General features: G+C 66.5%; 1 protein-coding gene across 1 annotated transcript; it reads left to right on the top strand.

Annotated features, from left to right (window-relative positions):
* The first annotated feature begins 908 nt into the window (after window positions 1–908).
* OLFM1 (olfactomedin 1) lies at window positions 909–20,907 on the top strand. Its single transcript, XM_079791216.1, is given in 7 exon segments — window positions 909–1,155; window positions 2,835–2,951; window positions 2,953–2,985; window positions 7,991–8,146; window positions 10,028–10,247; window positions 16,548–16,654; window positions 19,093–20,907. Coding segments are annotated over 7 exon segments (1,458 nt in total). The 5' UTR covers window positions 909–1,005; the 3' UTR covers window positions 19,768–20,907.
* Window positions 20,908–21,651: the final 744 nt, after the last annotated feature.

The following is a 21,651-nucleotide window of genomic DNA, read 5'->3' as shown; positions in this document are numbered from 1 at the left end:
GTGGCGCCCTTCCCCAGCAGTTGGAATCGGTGGCTCCCAGGCCCGAGGCGGCCGCAGATCCGGGTGTCCGTCAGGAAGGCACACCACGGACCCCTTCCCCGGCGGGGACCCCTGCTGGGCCGGGTTCCCTGGGCGGACGGGGACGGAGCAGGCAGGGGTGTCCCGCTCAGGGGGGCACCGGGAAGGCCGACCCCTGCCTCCCGGCTCCATCAGGAAGGAGGTCACTGTCCACCCGGCGGGAGTGTGCGGAGTGATGGGGCGGGGGCGGCCCACCTCCACCCTGCTCGTGGGTGGGGCCCCTTGCGCGCCCCCTGCTCCGCTCCGTGTGCACACCCTCAGCGCTGGGTGTCCTTTCTCCCAAGGGGAGGAGCGGGCCCTGGGGTGTGGGGTCTCTGGAGGGTCCCCGGCCGCCTGGGGGTGAGGGAGCACCCACCCGTGCAGCTAGGGCCTCCGCCCCACCCACGGGACTTTTGTGATCGCGGGCGCGGCGTCTGTCCTCCCCGCCGCCCCCATCCCCGCTCCCGGCGCCCGCGGTCTGCAGGCCTCGCAGCCGGCGCCAGGGGGCGGCGGGGAGCCAGGCGAGAGGAAAAATCCACCCATTTCCTGGGCTGAGCGCGTCGCCGTCGCCGGCCGTGTCCCCGCCTCCCGGCCGCGGCCCCCGCGCGCAGTCTGCCCGGCGCGCGGAGCCAGAGCGGCGGCCCTTCCCGGCGGCGGCGGGGCGCGGGGGGCGCGGAGGGCGCGGCGGCGGCACCGGCACCGGCACCGGGACAGCGGCGGGGCGCGCGGAGGCCGCCGGCGGCCACTCTCCCTGCGCCCGGAGGCGGCGCACCATGGCCGGGGCGCGCGGGGCGGCGGCGGCGGCGGCGGGCGGGCGGCGGCGGGCCGAGGGGGCGCGGGGACACGGCCGGTCGCCCCTGCCCGCCGCGGTGCCCGCCGCCTGAAGGCTGCCCGGGGGCGCGGGGCCGGCGCCGGCGCGGCGCGGGCGCAGGAGGCGACTCCGGCGCGATGTCGGTGCCGCTGCTCAAGATCGGGGTCGTGCTGAGCACCATGGCCATGATCACCAACTGGATGTCCCAGACGCTGCCCTCGCTCGTGGGCCTCAACACCACGCGGCTCTCGGCGGCCAGCGGCGGCACGCTGGACCGCAGCACCGGCGTAAGTGCCGCCTTCGCGGTGCCCCCTCCCCCCGACCCCCCACCCGGGCCGGGCGCTGGGGCGCAGGAGGGTCAGGGGGCGGCTCCTCTGCGCTGCGGCGGCGACCGGCTCCCCGCGCCCCGGCCCGGCCACTCGCGCCGCCGGCCCTCGGGCCACGCTGCCTGGTTCTGCCCGTCCCCTCCCGGGTGGGCGCGCGGGGACTCGGGCTTGGAGTCCCGGTTCGGCTCCGAGCCAGTCGCTCGTGGGTAAGGTCAGGACAGGAGGCAGGGACTTGGGGATTGTCCAAGGTCACTCGGCGAGTGAGGGGTGGGGGCGCGCTGGGTGCGCCCGGACTCTGCACGGAGCCCTCCCTACCCGGTGACAGCCGGACCTGACCGGCCAGGCCGCGCCCGGAGCCGGCGCCCTCCCGCCTGCACCCCAAAGCCCCGGGGCTCTTTCCTCCCCGTCCCCGCGCCAAGGTCCCAAGTGTGTGGAGGGCGGGGGCTCGTGCCCTGGGTGCCACCAGCTGCGAGCTGCCCCCGCGCACCCCTCCCCCTGCCTCCCTGCTCAGGGCAGGGGGCGGCTTTGGGCAGGGCTGACAGGAGGGAGGCTGGGCTGGAACCCCGTGAGCGTGGGCAGGGCGCCCAGGGAAGGGGGCGCCCGGCGGCTCCCAGGCAGCTGGAAGGAGAGGTGAAGGACACGAGGCTGCCGAGCTCCCCTCTGCTGTCAAGGGCGCTGAGCTGGGGGAGGAGGCTCCGGGGGACCCCCTCCTGAGACCCTTGGGGGGCACCTGCGGGTTCAGGCACCCCTGCAGTGTTTCCTCCTTCCTGCCGCTCCGCCTCTGCTTCTGAGCTGCTGGTTGGAAGTGAATGGAATGAGATGTGCCCGCACTCCCCTTCTCGGCACCAACTTCTCCCCACCCCGAGCTAAAAATAGCGGCGTGACCTGAGGCTGCGGGCAGGCTGCGGGCAGGAGGGTACGGGAGTGGGGCCCCGCCCTGGGCACCTGGCCTGGGGACCACCTGAGCCGGCTGCAAGGTGACACCTGCCGTCCCAGCCCCGCTTGGCTTGCGGGTGGCCCTCCGGCACGCCTCGGGACTGAGATGGGGTGTGACGCCTGTCCCCAGGAACTTGGAGACATCCGCCACACGGCGGGTGGGTGGCGGCCGCGCCATGCGTGCGGGGCCTGGGGTTTCTAGAGCAGCCGGCGCCAGGTGGGCGGGGAGGGCGCGGGCTGGGCCCCGGTCCTCGCACCCTGCCTCATAGCGGTTGGGTCGCAGCTATTAGTGGTCCAACGGTGAGGGCTGATCTCCAGCTTGGGAGCCGCGGTGAGCGGGCGCCAGTCCCCCTGCTCGCCCTCAGGGGAGGAGATCGTATTTCTCAGTGACGCCCCACTGGGCCCACCAGCCGCCTCCTGCCTCCCTCCCCTCCCAGCTTCGGCCCGGCTGCCCCTCCCTCTGCCTAATGGATCGATTTGGTCGGACGCCAAAACGCCACTCTCCCGTGAATTTAAAAGATTGCGAACAGCGTGGCCCGGCGGCCTCCCTCCCAGCCCCGGGACCCTGGCGGGAGACCCTTTGTTCTTGGGGACCGAGCGTCTTTAGACCGTGTCTGTCTGCTCTGCCCCGGGGTTGGCGTGGGACAGCCCTCCCCATGTCCTACCTGATGTCTCACTCTCTCCCCTCCCCTCCCCCCGCCCAGGTGCTGCCCACCAACCCCGAGGAGAGCTGGCAGGTGTACAGCTCCGCCCAGGACAGCGAGGGCAGGTGCATCTGCACGGTGGTCGCCCCCCAGCAGTCCATGTGCTCGCGGGACGCCCCGGACGAAACAGCTGCGGCAGCTGCTGGAGAAGGTGAGTCTGCACGGGCATGTGCGTGCACCTGTGTGCGTGTGTGCGTGCACGTGTGTGTGCGTGTGCACAAGTGTGGCGTGCCCCACACCACCGCCGCCGAGGCGTGGCCAGCCCGCAGGGGTCCGTCCCAGCTCCACGACTCACTCTTCCCATTGAGACTATTTGTGAGTGAAGTGAGTGAATGAATGAGTGAATGAGTGAATGAATGAATGAGTAGATGGGGACTCCCCAGGGCGGCCCAGGAGGAGATGACAGACCCTCCGGTCACTGCAGGCTCCACTGAGAAGCCACTGGGCTCCCCACATGCCGCCTCCCAGGGAGGCCTCACCTGCAGCCTGAGGCTCGGTCCCCAGCAGCCAGCGTCCGGACCGGGGTGCAGGCCCCCCGGATTTCCCCCGGGGATTTCCTGCCTTTGAGTGGCTGGACTTGGCGCGTGGCCGGCCAGGCATGGCCCACCGAGGAGCCCCCCCCCCCCCCCGCGGCGCGCTCCTGGCACAGACGCAGGTTGAGTCGCCAGCTTTGCCGCCCGCCTGGGGACAGCCGCCAGTCCGCGTAAACACTTTCCGTCCATCACTTCCCTGGCTTCACAAGAACCGCGTGACGTAGATGAGACCTTTCGCGCCATCTCGAGCGGTGGAGAACCTGGGCCCAGAGAGAGGCCCCGCTCATCCCGGGAGACAGCGGTGAGCGGGGCCGCAGTCACCCCCGGGCCTGGCAGCCTCTGCCCCACGGGGGGGGGGGGGGGGGGGGGGGCTGCTGCTGGCGGCGTAGCCAACGCGGCTCCTGGCACATTCCCCCCAGGACCCTGGGTTCCCGGAGGGCCCGGTGGTCGGGGTTCATGGAGGGAAGGAGAAATGGGGGGCCTTCTGTTCCCCTCATCACCCTCCCCCTAGCGAGGGGACTCTTCCCACCCGAGAGAGCAGGTCACACCCCACACATACACATAGGTGCACACACACTGCACACACCTCACATGCACACAGATACGTACACACACACAGATGCACACACCTCACATGCACACAGATACGTACACACACATAGGTGCACACACCTCACATACAGATACATACACACACATAGGTGCACACACACTGCACACACCTCACATGCACACAGATACACACACACATAGGTACACACACTGCACACACCTTACATGCACACATCACACACAGAGATACACACACACTGCACACACCTCACATACATACAGATACACGCACACGGCACACACAGCACACATAGATACTCCTACACACCACACACACAAACACACACACACACACAGCCATGAAGCCGCAGCCTTTCCCTCAGTTGGGGGCATGAGAGGGCCTGTATGTGAGGTGGGAGAGGGCATGGGGGGGTGCTGGAGGGCAGCATTGCTGGGTCTGAGCCCAGCTCACTGAGACCCTCGCTCCGCTGCGGGTGGAGCTGCGGGTCCCTCTTGGACCCCGTCTCCCAGCCGCCCCGTCACGGCCCCCAGGAGGGCCTGGCAGGGCCCGTGTTTCCCGGGAAGGAGGCGGGGCGGGGCGGGCAGCCTTGAGGGGCAGAGCGCTGTTTCTTTTGCCGCCGGGTCAGTCACTTAGAGAGAGAGTCAGATGCCTTAGCAGCTTCCGCAAACACGACTCACAGACCAGACCAGCCTCCCAGCCTTCCGTTCCTCAGAACTCGGGAGGGTGGAGCCTGGGGCCTCGGGCTGCGGGGGCAGGGCCGGCGCTGAGGCCCACCTCCCGCTCCCGAGGGGGAAGCCAGCCAGGGTTCCAGAAAGCTCCCGGAGCCCTGGCACGAGGCTCTTCTTCCTGCCCACGGACAGCCGGCGTCACCGCCTGGACGCGCACCGCCCTCGCTCGCCTGTGGCACTGCCCTCCGGGCACGGCCCTTGGCCCTGAGGGCCTGGCTGCTCTGCCTTCTGCCCGCAGAGGGGGCAGGGCCTCCTGCTCCCCCTCTGCCTCCCCTCCATCCTCCTCCCCCCTCTCCCTCCTGCTCCCCCTCCCCCTCCTCCTCCCCCTTCCTCCCCCTCCCCCCTGCTCCTCTCCCCCCTCCCCTTCCTCCCCCTCCTCCTCCTCTTCCTTCTCCTCTCCCTCCTCCGGCTGGGTTGCCCCCAGTCTCCCCTCCTCCTTTCCTTATGGGGGGGGGCGGGGGCAGGGCGAGGCCAGGGCACTGGGCGGAGCAGGGGGCGGGCCCAGCGCTGTGCACCTGTGCCCTGTCTCTGGGCGCATCCCATCCACTTCCACTCCCGCACGAGGGCTCCACCTTACAGCCCCCCACGGGCGGGCGGCCCCCTGCGGGCGGGGCAGGCGTCTCACGGGGGAGCTGGGCCCTCGCTCTCAGCCCTGGTTCCCATTGGCCGGGGGTCCTTGGGAGGCACCTGGGGTCAGGGCGAGGACCACGGAGACCCGCGGAGGGCGGAGGGTGGAGGGCGGGTGGGGGCGGGCGGAGGGCGGGTGGGGATGGGCGGGCGGCCCCCGCTCCGCGCTCTTTGAAGACGTGTGCGGCCTGAGTTTGAAAGTGCGGGCTTGGGGGTCAGGCCGGGCCCTGAGTCGTGGCTGACGGCCGCTGTGTGAGGGCAGGCACGCTTCCTCACGCCTCTGAGCCGTGTCCTTACGTGTAAAACAGCACCCACCTCCCAGTGTGAGGTGAGGAACGGAGCCGGGACGTTGAAAATGGTCCCTACACGTTAGCTACTCCCCGAGGCCGGTGTGACCGCGCCGCCCGCCCCCCAGGCAGGAAGAGCGTGCTGCAGGCTCCATCTTCTCGGGGTGAGGGCCCCGGGTGTGACCTCATTTGCATCCGGCCAGCAAGGTGGGGCCCCCTGGGGAAGGGCTGTGGGCAGGGGTCTGTGTTGGTGTCGGGCAGCTGAGTAGCTGGGCATCTTTAACGTGTTTTCTGAATTTAAAATTTAGTGTTTGACATTTTTAATGTGTTCAAAGCGCCGCTTCTTTGGCGAATGAAAAGCCCCCTGTGCCGTGAGCTGCCCCGTTAGATGCTGAGACCCAAGCCTGGGACTCAGTCAGTTGTAGCTGTCACCTGCAGCCAGGAATCTTAGCCCCAGGGTGGGGCGGGGTCCCTCCCTCCCAGCCACATGGCTGCAGGGGCGCCCCTGTGCACGAGGTGGCTGCGTCCTGTGCTGAGGTTACAGGTGTGAAGGGGACCCGTCCCCCTCCCTCCCTGAGTCTCCCCGTCCAGCAAGGTGGCTGAGACAGGTGGCCAACAGGGTGAGGTGGTTTCCACGTCGTGTGCAGCCACTTCTGGCTTAGCTCATCAGGGAGGCCTGCCTGGAGGAGGCGCCATTGGGGCTGGGGCTTGAAGGGCAAAGGAAACCCAGCGTTGCACCTTTTCTCAAAAGAGGTGCTGCAGTCATTCAAAGTGACAGAGCAAGACAGGTGAGGGGGCAGGGGGCAGTGTGTGAGAGCGCACACACTGCGAGGCCAGATGAGGAGGATCTCTGAACGCATAACCATCCGGCCACTCCGTGTCTGTCCTATAGAATAAAAGGCTAATATGCAAACTGTCCCCTCTACCAGGAGTTCGACCAGCAGGCAGGCCGGCCAACCGCCCATGTCCCCTCCCCCTGGCCAGGCTGGCCGGACCCCACCCATGCACGAATTCATGCGCCGGGCCTCTAACACACACACACCACACACACACACACACACACACACTGAGTGGCCAGATTATTATGCGTTCGGAGATCATACCCATCTGGCCGCTCCGCGTGTATTCCCGTTCATACAGCGTCCCGGGAGAGAGGGCCGAGAGCATCGGAGCAGCACGTGTTGCCCTCCACGAACCGGAGTTTCTCCAGAGTCTGTGTAGCTGCTTTCGAATCATGTCACCAAGTTCCCGGCATCTTAGAGCGCCGCGGCCAACGGTGCCGGTTTCTCTTGCGGGGGGGCCTTTGCGGGTCTTTTACTTTATTGGGGGGGGCGGGGGAGAGGCAGGAAGACGTGGGGGCCACGCGGCCGGCTCCTCTCGCTGACCAGGCGAAGCCGAGCCTCAGACCCGAATGATGTTGTCCCCGAAAGGGGGGGGGGGGTGTATTCCAAACCCGCAGAAGCTCAGAAACGGGGATTCACGGCTGCGGAGGTGCCTCCCTCCCTCGCGATTGGACTCGATTCCGAGCCCGCGCGCCCACCACTGCGACCGAGCCTCGAGCCGCCGCCCCGCGAGCATTTGCACGGAATCGAGAGGCAGTTTCCTGAAAACGAAAGGCGCAGGCAGGTGGCTGCGCCCAAAGGCGTCCCTTCTGAGCTCCCTGCGGCCTGTGGCTATTCAAGTTCCGTCTCGAGGCGAGACTCCATCCCGACGTGCCGGGGGCGGGGGGGGGGGGGGGGGGCGTGCGGAACAGCCGCCGTCATTGCGGGTGATGGGTTCCCGCCTCCGGGCCCGAGTGTACATGTTTGCAGAGCAGTGTCCCCCTGGGATGGTGTTGGGCTGATGGGTGGCCCAGGAGGCGGGGAGGAGGGCCCGGCGCCAGATCAGACCGAGAGTCCCCTGTGCCTCATTCCCCGCCCGCGCTCGGCCCGCCGTTCTCGGCCAGGCACCCGGTGAGATTAGGGGGCACGAGAAGCTGTGCCCAGGCTGGGGGAGCCCCACAATGCTGCTCCTCTTCGTGGGTGTTTATGTCTGCCTAACTGGGTTCAGCCTGCAGAATAAAGACAGTAGGGACCACACCCCAAAAAAGAAGGGAAAAACTCTCCCAGCCGCACGCCCGGAGCTGTGGCCCGCCCGCGAGGACCCGGGCTCCTGCCCTGCGTGCACCTGCCCTGCGTGCACCCTGGGCTCCAGGCCCCGGGAGGTGGCAGGGGGTGTTCACCAGACCCCTTCGCTGTGTGGGGAAGCGCTCGGTCCTCACCATCCCCGGCGCCGGTGATGAGGAGTGAATAATGCCGCGGCCGCGCTGGGTCCCGGCGTGTGGGAAGGTCCCTGTCGCGTATTAGGAGGCGAGTGAGGTTGGCTGCGCTGCCCCGGCCCCCTCCGTGACCTGTGACCTCTCCGGCAGGTGCAAAACATGTCCCAGTCCATCGAGGTGCTGGACCGGCGGACCCAGCGGGACCTGCAGTACGTGGAGAAGATGGAGACCCAGATGAAGGGCCTGGAGTCCAAGTTCAAGCAGGTGGAGGAGAGCCACAAGCAGCACCTGGCCAGGCAGTTCAAGGTGCGTGCGCCCGCCCCCTCCCGGGCGGGGCGGGGTTTGCTGCCCTGGGGGCGGGGGGGGCCCTCTCCCTCTAGAACTAGCGACTGGGGGGATTGGGGGCGGGGGAGCCGAGCGAGGAGGCTCGCTCTTTGCTGTCCGTGGAGACGAGGCAGCTGCCTGCTCGCGCCCTGAAAGGGAGGGCGGGGCCGCGGTTCCCAGCACCTGCTAGCGTCAGAGGCCAGGGGTCCCGGGTCCGAGCTCCGGCCACGTGCCAGCTCCGCTGCTGCTGGGGCCAAGCACCTCGGCCGAGGACTAGCTTCCTGGGTCAGCGCCGTGCCGGGGCCGGGCCGCACAGGGCCGTTCCCCGTCCCACCGCACTGAGCTGTGGCTCAGCTCCCCGGGGCGGGGGGGGGGGGGGGGGGGTGGTGGAGGGGGAGGAGAAAGAGAGAGACACCAACATCTTTCTCACTTGGCGGTAAGTGCTCCTCCTCTCCGGTGACTCCGGACCTGAAGGCCGGAGTGTGACCTGGAATTATATATACATACGTGTGACTATGTATATATATGCACACATACATGTATATACACACCCCAGAGCGGACGCGGCTGCCGAATTCCTAAATGGAGCAGTGATATGCGCCTTCATTAAGGCAGACAAGCGTGTTAATTAGAACGCTGGCCCGGATCTAAACGAGCCGGTCGATCACACAGCCCGCGCGCCTGAAAGTTGCTGACGCGGGCGACCTGTCCCTTCCACGCCGCGTCTCCCTTTGATGAGCTCGGCGTGAAGCAAGCACGGGCTGGCTTTTAAAGGCCCCCGTTCTCTAGACGACCTGGCGAGCTGATGGAGCTACAGATCTAGATCACGCACGAGGCAGCGCAGGCCTGACCCGGGGAGGAGAAGGAGCGGGCGCTCTGGCCCGAGGCAGGCGGGCGTCCTATCGCCCTCGCTTCTGCCGCCAATTATCCGGGAAGCGATTTCGACCTGCCTGACCGGAAAGAGTTTGTGTCTCTCCGTCAAAGGCCAGCACGCCCTTCTCGGGGGGGCGAGGGGGGGAGAAGGCAGCGTCCTCTCAGGGGGACGGGTCTCCCGCAGCCAGGGCCAGCTCCTCTCTGCTAGCGCCACCCACAGAGCCATCTCCCCCAGGCCCCGAACCGGGGGCGCGGTGGCGCTGGGGGAAGACGAGCAGCCCTCGCCCTCGGCCAGGCTTTAATTGCATTGGACACGCCGGCGCCGTGCGGTGAGGGATTTAGGTAACGGGCAAGGCCGATCGGACGAGCCCTAGCGCCGAAGTGTGATTTTTATTTTTTTAATGACCGTGCACCTATTTGTCTGTGAGTGGCTGTGTGTGTAAGGCAGGCCAGTGAGGTAGCTCTTCAACGGTCTTTCGTTTTCTTGCTTGCAGGGCTAACTTAAAAGCGTTTTTTCAAAGCCGCAGTGACTGAAGAGGCATGTAACCATGTACCCATGACCGAGGGCCAGACAGCTTTTTGCACCCTGCATTTTTACTGCCCTTCCCCGACACTTAGCGCCATTTCACTAAGGAATCCAGCCACGATCCTCTTTTTTGCATGCGACTGTAGATGCATTTCATGGATCCTTTGAACCCTTGTCAATGCATTTTTTTTGAAAAAAGAAAAAAAAAAAAAAGGAAACGTGTATGTGACCTAAAGCATGTAACCTTCAGATGTTGCATTCTGCCTGACAATAAAGACCTTTCCCAAAGATGATGGTGTTCTGGAGACTGTTTCATACGCTCTGCTAACGCTGCGGCCGGAGGCTGTCAGCCTGGGAGCAGGCGGGAGTGTGCCCGCTCCTCGCCGGGGCGCGGCCGGGCCCAGGCAGGGTGTGGCGAGTTTTTGCACGCATCGCACTGAACCCGGCTTATTTTAACCTTGCAGGCGATAAAAGCGAAAATGGATGAACTTAGGCCTTTGATACCCGTGTTGGAAGAGTACAAGGCCGATGCCAAATTGGTTTTGCAGTTTAAAGAGGAGGTCCAGAATCTGACGTCAGTGCTTAACGAGCTGCAAGAGGAGATTGGCGCCTATGACTACGATGAACTGCAGAGCAGAGTGTCCAATCTTGAGGAGAGGCTCCGTGCGTGCATGCAAAAGCTAGGTAGGCCCAGCACCCTGCGGGGCGGGCGCGGCCCGCGCTGGCTCAGGGCGCGGTGCTGAAGTGGACAGCGCCCGCCTGGCTTCCGGAGGGAGCGGAGGGCTGCAGGGCTGGGGCAGGGCCCGTGGAGGAGCCCCGGCGAGGCGCGCCCGCTGCACCCGGGGAGCGCGTGGTCCCGCCCCGGGCAGAGGCCAGCCGCACACCCCACTGAGTCGCACATCTGGAAAAATAGGAGGATGTTCGTTGTTGCAAACCGTCCGAGGAGTGTGTGCGTGCACGCGCATGCGTGTGGGGGGCGAGCTCCTAGGACACGCGTGGCTTGGGGCTGGAAACTGCTCTCCGGTTTCCTCCAGGGTGAGGCCCAGGCTGAGCAAGCGCCTCAGGCACCGCCCCGCCCGGAGGAGCCATTCGGTCCCACCGGGCGGGTGACCATTGGTTCGCGGAGGGGCAGCGTAGTTCTCATCCGTGATTGGACACCCACTCGCCTTACCGACCCTCCTGCTCATTGCTTTTATAAGTCTTTTTTTCTAACACTCGCCCGAGGATATTTTTCCCATTGATTTTTTTTTTTTTTTTTTTTTAGAGAGAGAATGGAAGGGAGGGGGGGGAGAGAGAGAGAGAAAACATGGATGTGAGAGAGACACACCAATCAGTTGCCTCCCACACTTCCCCGATCAGGACCTGGGTTCTACCTGCAACCCAGGCACGTGGCCTTGACTGGGAAAACATGGATGTGAGAGAGACACACCAATCAGTTGCCTCCCACACTTCCCCAATCGGGACCTGGGTTCGACCTGCAACCCAGGCACGTGGCCTTGACTGGGACCTGAACCTGCGGCCCGTCGGCGTGAGGGCCGACGCTCCAGCACTGAGCCACACGGCAGGGCCTGCTTTTACGAATCTTAGCATGTTCGTGCCCGAGCCCACTGAAATCCCAGTTCCACTTTTTAGACTTCCTTCCTGAAGATGCGCTGGCCCTTCTCATCACCGGGTTTAAAGCGAAGGTTGCTCACTGCGCAGTGTCTTTTTCAGAGTAACTCGGGGGACTTTCGTTTCATCCTTTGGTTTTACCTGATGTCCTAGTTCCCTTTTTATTCACCCCCCTCCCCCCCCCCCCACACACACACACACAAGCGCGCGCGCCAAGTACCTTATTAGAAATTTAAGGCATCCCCCAAGAGTCGGTGCTGTTGTCCGTGACCGATCAAAGGTGCCAAGGGCGGGGATCGCGTCAGCGGCGACTTGCTGACCGGGTTCCCGAGCCCAGAGTTGCCCCAGGCACCGGGGAGGTCCATGTGCCCGTCGCCCGCTCTGGAGAGAAGCCTGAGAGGGTGGCGTGGCGATCGGATCCGCGCCGTGTGTGCACTCTGTGTCCCAGGAGCGCGTGCCGCTGCGTGTTTTCAGTGACATGCTTCCTGGCACCAGGTCCTGGTGTGTCAGGAGCTGAGTGACCTGGGACAGTCCCAGGAGGGGTGTGGGCCGGCCGGTGCGGGGGGGGGGGGGGGCGCCTGAAACGCAGTGACGCTGGGCGCTGCTTATTCCCGCGGGGCATGGTCTTGGGGTTTCTGCCCGGATGACCCCGAGCTCACTGCCACCTCTCTCTCTCCAGACCCTCCCCCGGGTCTCTCCTGGCCTCAGAAGAACCTGACGGCTGGAGCATGTGGGGGGGAGGGCATGTGTTATTTTGGCCCCCAAGATAAAACCTCCACGTTTTTCAATGAGCGGATCACGGAGCAAAAGGGAAATTCAGAGCAAAACGTTACAAACGGTGAGGAGCGGAAGGCCTTTGGGGGGGTGCCCCGCCCGCCCGGCCTGGTGGAGAAGCTGCGTGAGCTCAGCCGATGGCGTCAGGTCTCGGGGTGTCACGTGGTCCCCTCAGGCTGCTCAGGGCTCCCTGGGGAGGAGAGAGGATGACGAGGCCCCTGGAGGCCACGATCTCCTCGCTGGAGGGCAGCCTCCTGATTCCACCTCTGGTTCCTTTCTCTTTTCTAAAGACCTTGATGTTCAGAGAGACTGCGAAGTGGGGTCTGCAGGTGGGGCCTGGGGTCTGCAGGTGGGGCCCAGGGTCTGCAGGTGGGACCCGGGGGTCTGCAGGTGGGGTCTGGGGTCTGCAGGTGGGGCCTGGGGGTCTGCAGGTGGGACCCGGGGTCGGCAGGTGGGACCCGGGGTCTGCAGGTGGGACCCGGGGGTCTGCAGGTGGGGCCCGGGGTCTGCAGGTGGGGCCCGGGGTCTGCAGGTGGGACCCGGGGGTCTGCAGGTGGGACCCGGGGGTCTGCAGGTGGGGCCCGGGGTTCTGCAGGTGGGGCCCGGGGTCTGCAGGTGGGACCTGGGGTCTGCAGGTGGGGTCTGGGGTCTGCAGGTGGGGCCCGGGGTCTGCAGGTGGGACCCGGGGTCTGCAGGTGGGACCTGGGGTCTGCAGGTGGGACCTGGGGTCTGCAGGTGGGACCTGGGGGTCTGCAGGTGGGGCCTGGGGTCTGCAGGTGGGGCCTGGGGGTCTGCAGGTGGGACCTGGGGTCTGCAGGTGGGACCCGGGGGTCTGCAGGTGGGACCTGGGGTCTGCAGGTGGGACCTGGGGGTCTGCAGGTGGGACCTGGGGTCTGCAGGTGGGACCTGGGGGTCTGCAGGTGGGACCTGGGGTCTGCAGGTGGGGCCTGGGGGTCTGCAGGTGGGGCCTGGGGTCTGCAGGTGGGACCCGGGGGTCTGCAGGTGGGACCTGGGGGTCTGCAGGTGGGACCTGGGGGTCTGCAGGTGGGACCTGGGGGTCTGCAGGTGGGACCTGGGGTCTGCAGGTGGGACCTGGGGGTCTGCAGGTGGGACCTGGGGTCTGCAGGTGGGACCTGGGGGTCTGCAGGTGGGGCCTGGGGTCTGCAGGTGGGACCTGGGGGTCTGCAGGTGGGGCCTGGGGTCTGCAGGTGGGGCCCGGGGTCTGCAGGTGGGACCTGGGGTCTGCAGGTGGGACCTGGGGTCTGCAGGTGGGACCTGGGGTCTGCAGGTGGGGTCTGGGGTCTGCAGGTGGGGCCTGGGGGTCTGCAGGTGGGACCTGGGGTCTGCAGGTGGGACCCGGGGTCTGCAGGTGGGACCCGGGGGTCTGCAGGTGGGGCCCGGGGTCTGCAGGTGGGGTCTGGGGTCTGCAGGTGGGACCTGGGGTCTGCAGGTGGGACCTGGGGTCTGCAGGTGGGACCCGGGGTCTGCAGGTGGGACCCGGGGGTCTGCAGGTGGGGCCCGGGGTCTGCAGGTGGGGTCTGGGGTCTGCACTGAGCCAGCACCAGGCGGACGCGATGAACCAACTGTGAGACGGGCTGGGGGAGGCAGTAAGCGTGGTGACAGCCATGTGACTCTCCCGAGGCGGTGACCAGCTGGGCCGAAGGCGGAGGGGTCCCGGCGCCCTGGGGGGACGGTGCGAGGCCATGGGTGTCATTTACATCACTCGCTCCGCACCGGGCCCGGCACAGCGGGGGGCGGGGGGAGGGGTAGGTAGGTGGGCAGGTAGGTAGGTAGATGATGGGTGATTAATAGAGATAGATAGATGACAGACAGATGGTAGATGATTGATGGAGACAGACAGAAGGACAGGTGATAGACAACCGACCGACAGGTGATGGGCAGACAGAGCCGGAGGCCGCCTGGCGGGGGAGCCTCTGCCGCCGCGTCCCCTCCCCGGCGTTCCTTCAGCTCTGAGCCCAGGGCCCGGCTGAAGCCCTGGCCGCCTGACGGGTCTTTATTTCAGCCGCCAGCAGGCGCCCCCAGCAGCCCGCTCTGCGCGGAGGCTCCCAGAACAGGTCCAGGGCACAGGGCGTGAGAGGCACCTGTACGGGCACTTCCTGAGCCTCCTCTCCCCCGCCCCTCACCCTCCTCCGCATGCGCCCTGGGCGCTCATGATGAGAGAGGGACACCTTCCTGAACTGAGGTGCCAACCGCCCCCGCGGCTCGGCCATGGGTTAGGCCTGTCGGTCCCCCAGGTCCTGGCAGAGCCGTCTGGACAGAGAACCTCCAGCCCGGCCGAGCCTCAGCCTGCTGCCAGCGTGCGGGGTGGCCTGGCAGGTTTCAGGGGGGAGGGGACCTCGGAGGGGGCAGAGCGGGGCTGGCCCTGCTGCGGGTCACCCCTGCCCTGCGGGTCCCCGCTGCCCTGCGGGTCACCCCTGCCCTGCGGGTCCCCGCTGCCCTGCGGGTCACCCCTGCCCTGCGGGTCACCCCTGCCCTGCGGTCACTCCTGCCCTGTGGGTCACCCCTGCCCTGCGGGTCACCCCTGCCCTGGGACTTGTTTCCCGAAGCAGCCGCTCCCCTTCCGAGCAGCCCCAGGCTGGAAGGCCCTGGGCGGGCAGGACGCAGTGACCAGCCGCGGCAGCCCCTGGCCTGGCCTTTGCTGAGGTGAACCCCTTGTTCTCCGCACCCCGGTCTGGGCTCACAGGAACAAGAACAGCCGGGCCTCCACTGACCACTCAGGCGTGTGCCCTGAGTCAGGCGTGTGCCCTGAGTCAGGCGTGTGCCCTGAGTCAGGTATGTGCCTGCCAGGCGTGTGCCCTGAGTCAGGCGTGTGCCCTGAGTCAGGTATGTGCCTGCCAGGCGTGTGCCCTGAGTCAGGCGTGTGCCCTGAGTCAGGTGTGTGCCCTGAGTCAGGGGTGTGCCTGCCAGGCGTGTGCCCTGAGTCAGGCGTGTGCCCTGAGTCAGGTGTGTGCCTGGAAGCTCCCATTGCCTCCCCGCTGTGACCCCACCATCCTCCAAGGCAGTGTCGTCACTGCCCACAGGACACTGTCTACGCCACGCGCCGCCCCTCCCTCTGCGGGGACAGATGGCGAAGCCATGGGCTGGCGAGGACTTCCTGAGGGACGGGTAATTTTACCTCTAAGTGCCTGAGAGATGAGTCACTCACGCATTCATTCGCTCATTCACTCACTCACTCACTCATTCACTCACTCATTCACTCACTCATTCATTCACTCACTCATTCACTCACTCATTCATTCACTCACTCACTCATTCACTCATTCATTCATTCACTCACTCATTCACTCACTCACTCATTCACATTCATTCATTCACTCACTCATTCACTCACTCATTCACTCATTCATTCACTCATTCATTCACTCACTCATTCACTCTGGACCACGCCCAGCCGAGTCTTGGGGAGACAGAAAGGGCAACAAGCTTCTTGCTTGGGACCAGGAGACCCACACGCTATGTCTGTGGCCCCAGGAAGTGTGGTCGGGAGGACGGGAGGTGGGGCTCTGAGGGAGAGGTCTGGAAGAGGCATCTGTTTGGGTCCCACCAGGTGGACAGGTGGGAAGGGGTGGCATTCCCGATGGAGGGCAGCTGGAGCAACGGTGTGGGGGCCAGAGTCGGCCATGCCAGGCCTGTAGCTGAGCGGGCGCTGACCCGCCCTCTCACCTCCGAGCGTGATTCAGAGGGCATTGTGGGTCTCCTGGTCCCTGGGCCAGGCCTGGAGGGAGGGAGGGCGGGACAGAGGCCACCTGATCCCCAGCGAGGCCACCGCCTCCCAGCTCAGGGCTCAGAAACCGCTGCCCTGGAGGCCGGCGGAGGGCGGTCGCTCTGCCGACCAGCGGCTGTGCGCACAGTCAGCGTCGGCGGGACCGGTGGGGTGTTCACGGCGCAGTGGCTGCCGGGGCCACGGAGGCCACGGGCTGTGGGGAGGGCGGCGCTGAGTCAGGGCTGTGCCGTGCGGCCCTGAGAACGCCCCCCTCGTCTGCAGCCTCCATCTGAGGGGGAGGGCCCCGAGGTCACGCCCAAGGTCCGTCCGATGCTCGCTGACCCGGGTGCCCAGAGCCCCGCTCTCCGGCCTCCGCTCCTCCTCCCGACAAGAGACTCGCCGCCCTCCAGGTGGCCTGTGGGAAGGCGGCGGCCCTGCCGAGGTCTGGTTCTACCCGACGGGAGGGGCTGGAGCCGAGCCGCCTGTTCCTGCTTCCTGACCCCGTGGCCACAGTGTCCTGCGTGGAGCCCGCCGCCTGCCACAGATGCCGGGCGGGCCAGGGCCTTCTCCCCGCCCCCACTTCCCAGAGAAAACCAAGCTTGGCAGGCTGACCGCCTCCCCCCAGAGGCGCTGCTGGGGCTGCCGCGTAGGGAAGGAGGGAGGAGGGGGGGAGGGGGGAAGGGCGGGGTGCGGCTGCCCCTCCTTCCCCATTACCCCCACCTCAGCTGCTCTTGGTTCCGGGGAGGCCTGGTGTCTGCAGGAAGAGCCGGGGCGTGAGCTGCTATCTAGCTGCGATCCCAGGCCGGGAGCGAGGGGACCCTGCACCCCACAGAGGGGCCGGCGCCAGGACTGACCCGCGCTCTGCTCTCTTGCAGCCTGCGGCAAGCTGACGGGCATCAGTGACCCCGTGACCATCAAGACGTCCGGCTCCAGGTTCGGGTCCTGGATGACCGACCCTCTGGCCCCAGAGGGCGATAACAGGGTGAGTGCCCCTCGTCGGCCTGGGTCGGGTCGTTCGGACAAGGTGCCCTGTGGGGCCCGCTGGCCTCCTGCCCGCGGATCTGGCTCTCACACCGATGCCAGCGTGGCCACCGCCCCGGCAAAGCAGGCCAGGGCCTGTGCCGAGCGGAGCGTGGCGCCCTGGGGGGTCACAGACCAAGGGCGGCCCGAGGGTGCCGGTGTGAGGAGGGAGCTGACCCACCTCCTGCCTGCGCCTGCCGCCCTCCGCACACACACAGCCCCGCCGGGCAGACCCGGTGGGATCCGGGCGGAACCAAACAACGTTGACGCTGCAAGCGCGCCTCTCGCCCAGCGCCCACCCCCTCTCTGTGCCGAGAGCACTCGCTCCTACCTAGACACCGGGATTGGGGCTCTGAGCCCGCTGTGTGCCTCCCCCGCACGCGTGGCGAGGGCGTGGACTCGCCCGCCGTCGAGGTGGTGTGGGGCGCGTTTGATAATTAGGCATCCGTCCGCTGCCGGATGACTGGCTCGCCCTCCAGGAAAGGCGGCTGGTGACGGGTGGGGAAGGAGGGCGGGAGGAGGAGGCTGCGGGAGGAGAGCGCTGGGCTGGCAGCTGGAGCTCAGGACGGCGGCCTCCACCTCCCGCCAGAGCGCCATGTCCCCAGGCCCGGCCGTGGATCGGGAAGACACTTTGTTTTGTTCCGTCATTTCCATCCTCCCGTCCAGTTTTGATTACACACACGCAGCAGACCGATAACTCGCTTCCAAAACACACACAAAATCACTGTCAGCTCCGAGCAGGCTGCCGCGCAGGGCGGGCGTGGCGGGAGGGGTGTGGCCAAAGCCTGGGGGCGGGGGGACGGCGGGGACCCTGGTGGGGCCCCTTAAGCTCCAGGGGCTGCGGACCAGCCAGCCCGGCCGCCAGGCCCCGCTGCCTGAGTGCTGAGCGGGCAGCACCGGGTCGCTGGGTGTGCCTGGCGCCCATGCTTCGTGACTCGCTTGTTAAGCGCCAGCTGGGTGCCCTGCGTGCTGCGGGGGGGGGGGGTTGGTGTTCCTGCACCAGGTCTCAGCAGGGATCTGGCACCGAGGCCCGGAAGCGCTCTCCCCGATGCCAGGCCCTCGCCCCCTGGCCCCTGCCAGGCTGTGCCCCCCCCCCCCCAGGAGACACCTGCGCTCCGGGACCCTGATCTCCCACGCTGAGACCGCAGCTCTGACTGTGGAACCTTCTAGTCTAGCGTCTGCTTCTGCTGTCGACCTTAGAAATGGGTCAACGTGGAGACCCGAGCTGCCCAGCGCCGCGTCCTCGCCCAGGGCCCGGGCGGCCACGCCCTTCTCAAGGCTGTCTCGCGGGCCTGGGCTCTCATACACGGATGGAGTTCCTCCCTCCCCCAAATAAGTAGGAGCACCTACTGTGCGCCTTTGGCGGGGAGAGAGCAGTGAACAAGCAGGGGGCCCCGCAGACCCACAGCCCGGAGGCACCCAGAGGGCTGGTTGGGGGCCTTGCCGCCCACAGGAGACTTGGTGGCCCGGGCCGTCGGTTCCACACCCCCTTCCCTGGCCGGTCCCCAAGCCGGGCGCTTCTCTGTCTGGGGGAAATGGTCCTGTCCTCTTTGGAAATGTGCCTGAGCCTCTAGCTCAGTCGTCGGCAAACTGCGGCTCTTTGGCCCCTTGAGTGTGGCTCTTCCACAAAATACCACGTGCGGGCGCGCACGTACAGTGCGATGGAAACTTCATGGCCCATGCGCCGAAGTCGGTTTTCGACTCTCAAGAGAAATGTCAATCGTTGTACTGTTGATTTCAATCATCATCCGCTTTGGCTCTGTTGACTAATGAGTTTGCCGACCACTGGTCTAGCCGGTTTGGCTCAGTGGATAGAGCGTCGGCCCGTGGACTGAAGGGTCCCAGTCAAAGGCACGTACCTCGGTTGCAGGCTTGGTCCCTGGTCCTGGTCGGGGCACGTGCACGAGGCACCGATCATGAGTCTCTCTCTCTTCCCCTTCCTTTCTTTTTTTAATCCTCACCCGCGGATGTTTTCCCATTGACTTTTAGGGAGAGTGGGAGAGAGAGGAAAAGACAGAGAGAAACATCCATGTGAGAGAAACAAACCGATTGGTTGCCTCCTGCACGCGCCCCAACCAGGGCCCGGGCCGGGGAGGAGCCTGCAACCAAGGTACGTGCCCTTGACCGGATTCGAACCCAGGACCATTTGGTCCAAAGGCTGACGCTCTATCCACCGAGCCACACCGGCCAGGGCTCCCCCCTCGTTTCCACTCTCTCTCTAAAAATCCATGGAAAAACATCCTCAGGTGAGGATTAACAACAACAAAAAAGTGCCCTGAGGGTGTGGGAGGGGACATGGCGTCTTCCTCTCCCGGGTCCTCTCGGTGGGAGAGGCGCTGCCTGGGGTGGAGCTGCCGGCTCCCCGGGCCCCGCTCACCTGCCCGTCTGCTCTGCCCGCAGGTGTGGTACATGGACGGCTACCACAACAACCGCTTCGTGCGCGAGTACCGGTCCCTGCAGGACTTCATGACCACGGACAACTTCACGTCGCACCGGCTGCCGCACCCCTGGTCGGGCACGGGCCAGGTGGTCTACAACGGCTCCATCTACTTCAACAAGTTCCAGAGCCACATCGTCATCCGCTTCGACCTGCGCACCGAGAGCGTCCTCAAGCAGCGCAGCCTGGACTACGCCGGCTACAACAACATGTACCACTACGCCTGGGGCGGCCACTCGGACATCGACCTCATGGTGGACGAGAGCGGGCTCTGGGCCGTCTACGCCACCAACCAGAACGCCGGCAACATCGTGGTCAGCAAGCTGGACCCCGTGTCGCTGCAGGTGCTGCGCACGTGGAACACCAGCTACCCCAAGCGCAGCGCCGGCGAGGCCTTCATCATCTGCGGGACGCTCTACGTCACCAACGGCTACTCGGGCGGCACCAAGGTGCACTACGCCTACCAGACCAACGCCTCCACCTACGAGTACATCGACATCCCCTTCCAGAACAAGTACTCGCACATCTCCATGCTGGACTACAACCCCAAGGACCGCGCGCTCTACGCCTGGAACAACGGCCACCAGGTCCTCTACAACGTCACCCTCTTCCACGTCATCCGCTCCGACGAGCTGTAGGGCCCCCGCCCGCAGCCCGCCCCGCCCCGCCCGCCGCGTGGAGATCCTGCCAAAGCGGCCGCCCAAGTGACGCTCGCACCACGGGCCACACGGATGCGGGACGCCCGGCCGCCGCGTGGCGCGGGGCAGCGCGCGGGCACGGCCTCCGCGTTCCTCCGGCTCGGGCCGGAGGGCGACGGATTTGGGGAGAGACCCCCCCCCCAACTTTGCAGCTGGAACTGCAGCCCAGGGCTCCCCTCGCCCCCCCTTCAGCCCCCTTTTCGGTCACGTGACATACCAGAGAAGGACGGCGTGTCTGCGGCCGGCTCTCGCCCAGGACGGCCCGCCGTCGGGATCGCATGGACTGTCCTCAGGGCGAGGGCGGTGCCGACGGGCGGCTCGGCGTGCCCCGGGCTCCCCGGTCGGCTCGGCGTCCGGAGGCTCGGCACGGGCTCCCCTAGCGTGTCCCCCTCCCGGCGCTGCTCCTCGGCCACGTGTCGTGTCTTAGATCCCCGTGCGAGGCCCCCGTGGCCTGTGCCCATGTCCGTGCCCGCGGCGGCCGGGCGCGTGGCGCGTGTGTGGCGGTGCCCGCCGCGCCCGCCGTAGTGTGTTGTGCAGTGTGTCTCGTTCCTTGAGGTGGTGACTGTGCGTGGTTTGCAGTGGGTGTTGTCATGCGATGCCGTAGTTTGGACCCGTCCGCGGGTGGTTCTTAAAGAAAAATAACCCTCAGTGTTCGCCCTTGTAGAGAGAGAGCCAAGTTCACGCCGAGGGGGGCGGAGGGACTGCTCGTCCAGTCCGACCTCTGACCCCGGGGAGAGGGGCTCGCGGGGAGGCTCCGTTTCCGGCGGGAGGGAGTCTTCCGGGGCGTCGCGTGCAGGCGGTGCCTCCTTGAGGAGACGCCGAGGGGAACGTGTGCTCTCCGTTACCTAAGGAACAATAAACGTAGTCGGAGACGTGTGGCTCCCTGGTCGTGTCTGAGGCTTGAAACGATGGGTCTCCCGGGTCCTCGCAGACGAACGTGTCCCCTCAGGTGGGGAGGGTCCCCCCTTCCCGGGGTTGACAGTGGACACGTTCCCTCCGGGTCTCTGACCACCCGTCCCCCCAAATCCGAGCCTAGCGATCATCTCGGAGCTCCCCTCCCCCCGGGGGTGAATGGGAACCCAGGCTCCCCCCTGGGACCCCCACCCTCACCACCCCCTGCCTGCCGGGCTCCCCGCCCACACCCACACCCACACCCACACCCCGCACAGCCCATCTGCTGGGCCAGGAGCCCCCAGAAGGCAGGCTGCCCGGCCGGCGGGCTCGGGGGTCGAGTGTCGCACCGGCGTGGGACCAGCCGCGATGCCACGGGAGCGGTGAGGTGCCTCCCCCACTTCCTGTTCACAGACGACCTTGGAGGAGACGGCCCGAGGTACCCTCCCGCCGAGACGGGGCTGGGGTTCCCGCAGAAGCCCGGGTTCAGTCACACGGTCCCCGAGGCCACCGCCCGCCCCCACGTGCCGGGCCCTGTCCAGCGCCACCGGCGGGTGGTCTTGTCACGAGCGCAGTCACGGCCGGCGCCTTCGTCATTTCCCCGACGGCGGAACCACAACGTCCAGACGCCTGCTCCAAGTCCCCGGAGAGAGGAGAGCGCCCCGTGAGCCCGGCGGGGGCGGGGAGGGGCGGGGAGGGTTCCCCGTCTCGGGCGGAGCGGTTTCGAGGGGCATATTCCTCCAGGGCATCAAGCTCACAGGAAGAACGGTCCCCCCGCGAGCAGACAGAGCAGCCGGCCCACCACGGAGTCCCCCAACTCCAGGAACGGGGGGTGCCGGCTGATGGCGGGACACCTGGGGTGAATTTTCTTTATTAAAAGTTTGGCCCAGAATCAAACCCTCACCCCTTCCAGGTGCTCAGGGGGCCAGCGCG

This window comes from Cnephaeus nilssonii (assembly GCF_951640355.1).
Source record: "Cnephaeus nilssonii genome assembly, chromosome: 14".
Classification (NCBI taxonomy): domain Eukaryota; kingdom Metazoa; phylum Chordata; class Mammalia; order Chiroptera; family Vespertilionidae; genus Cnephaeus; species Cnephaeus nilssonii.
The sequence above is the reverse complement of the archived record's forward strand: the minus strand, read 5'-3'. Positions and strand labels throughout refer to the sequence as shown.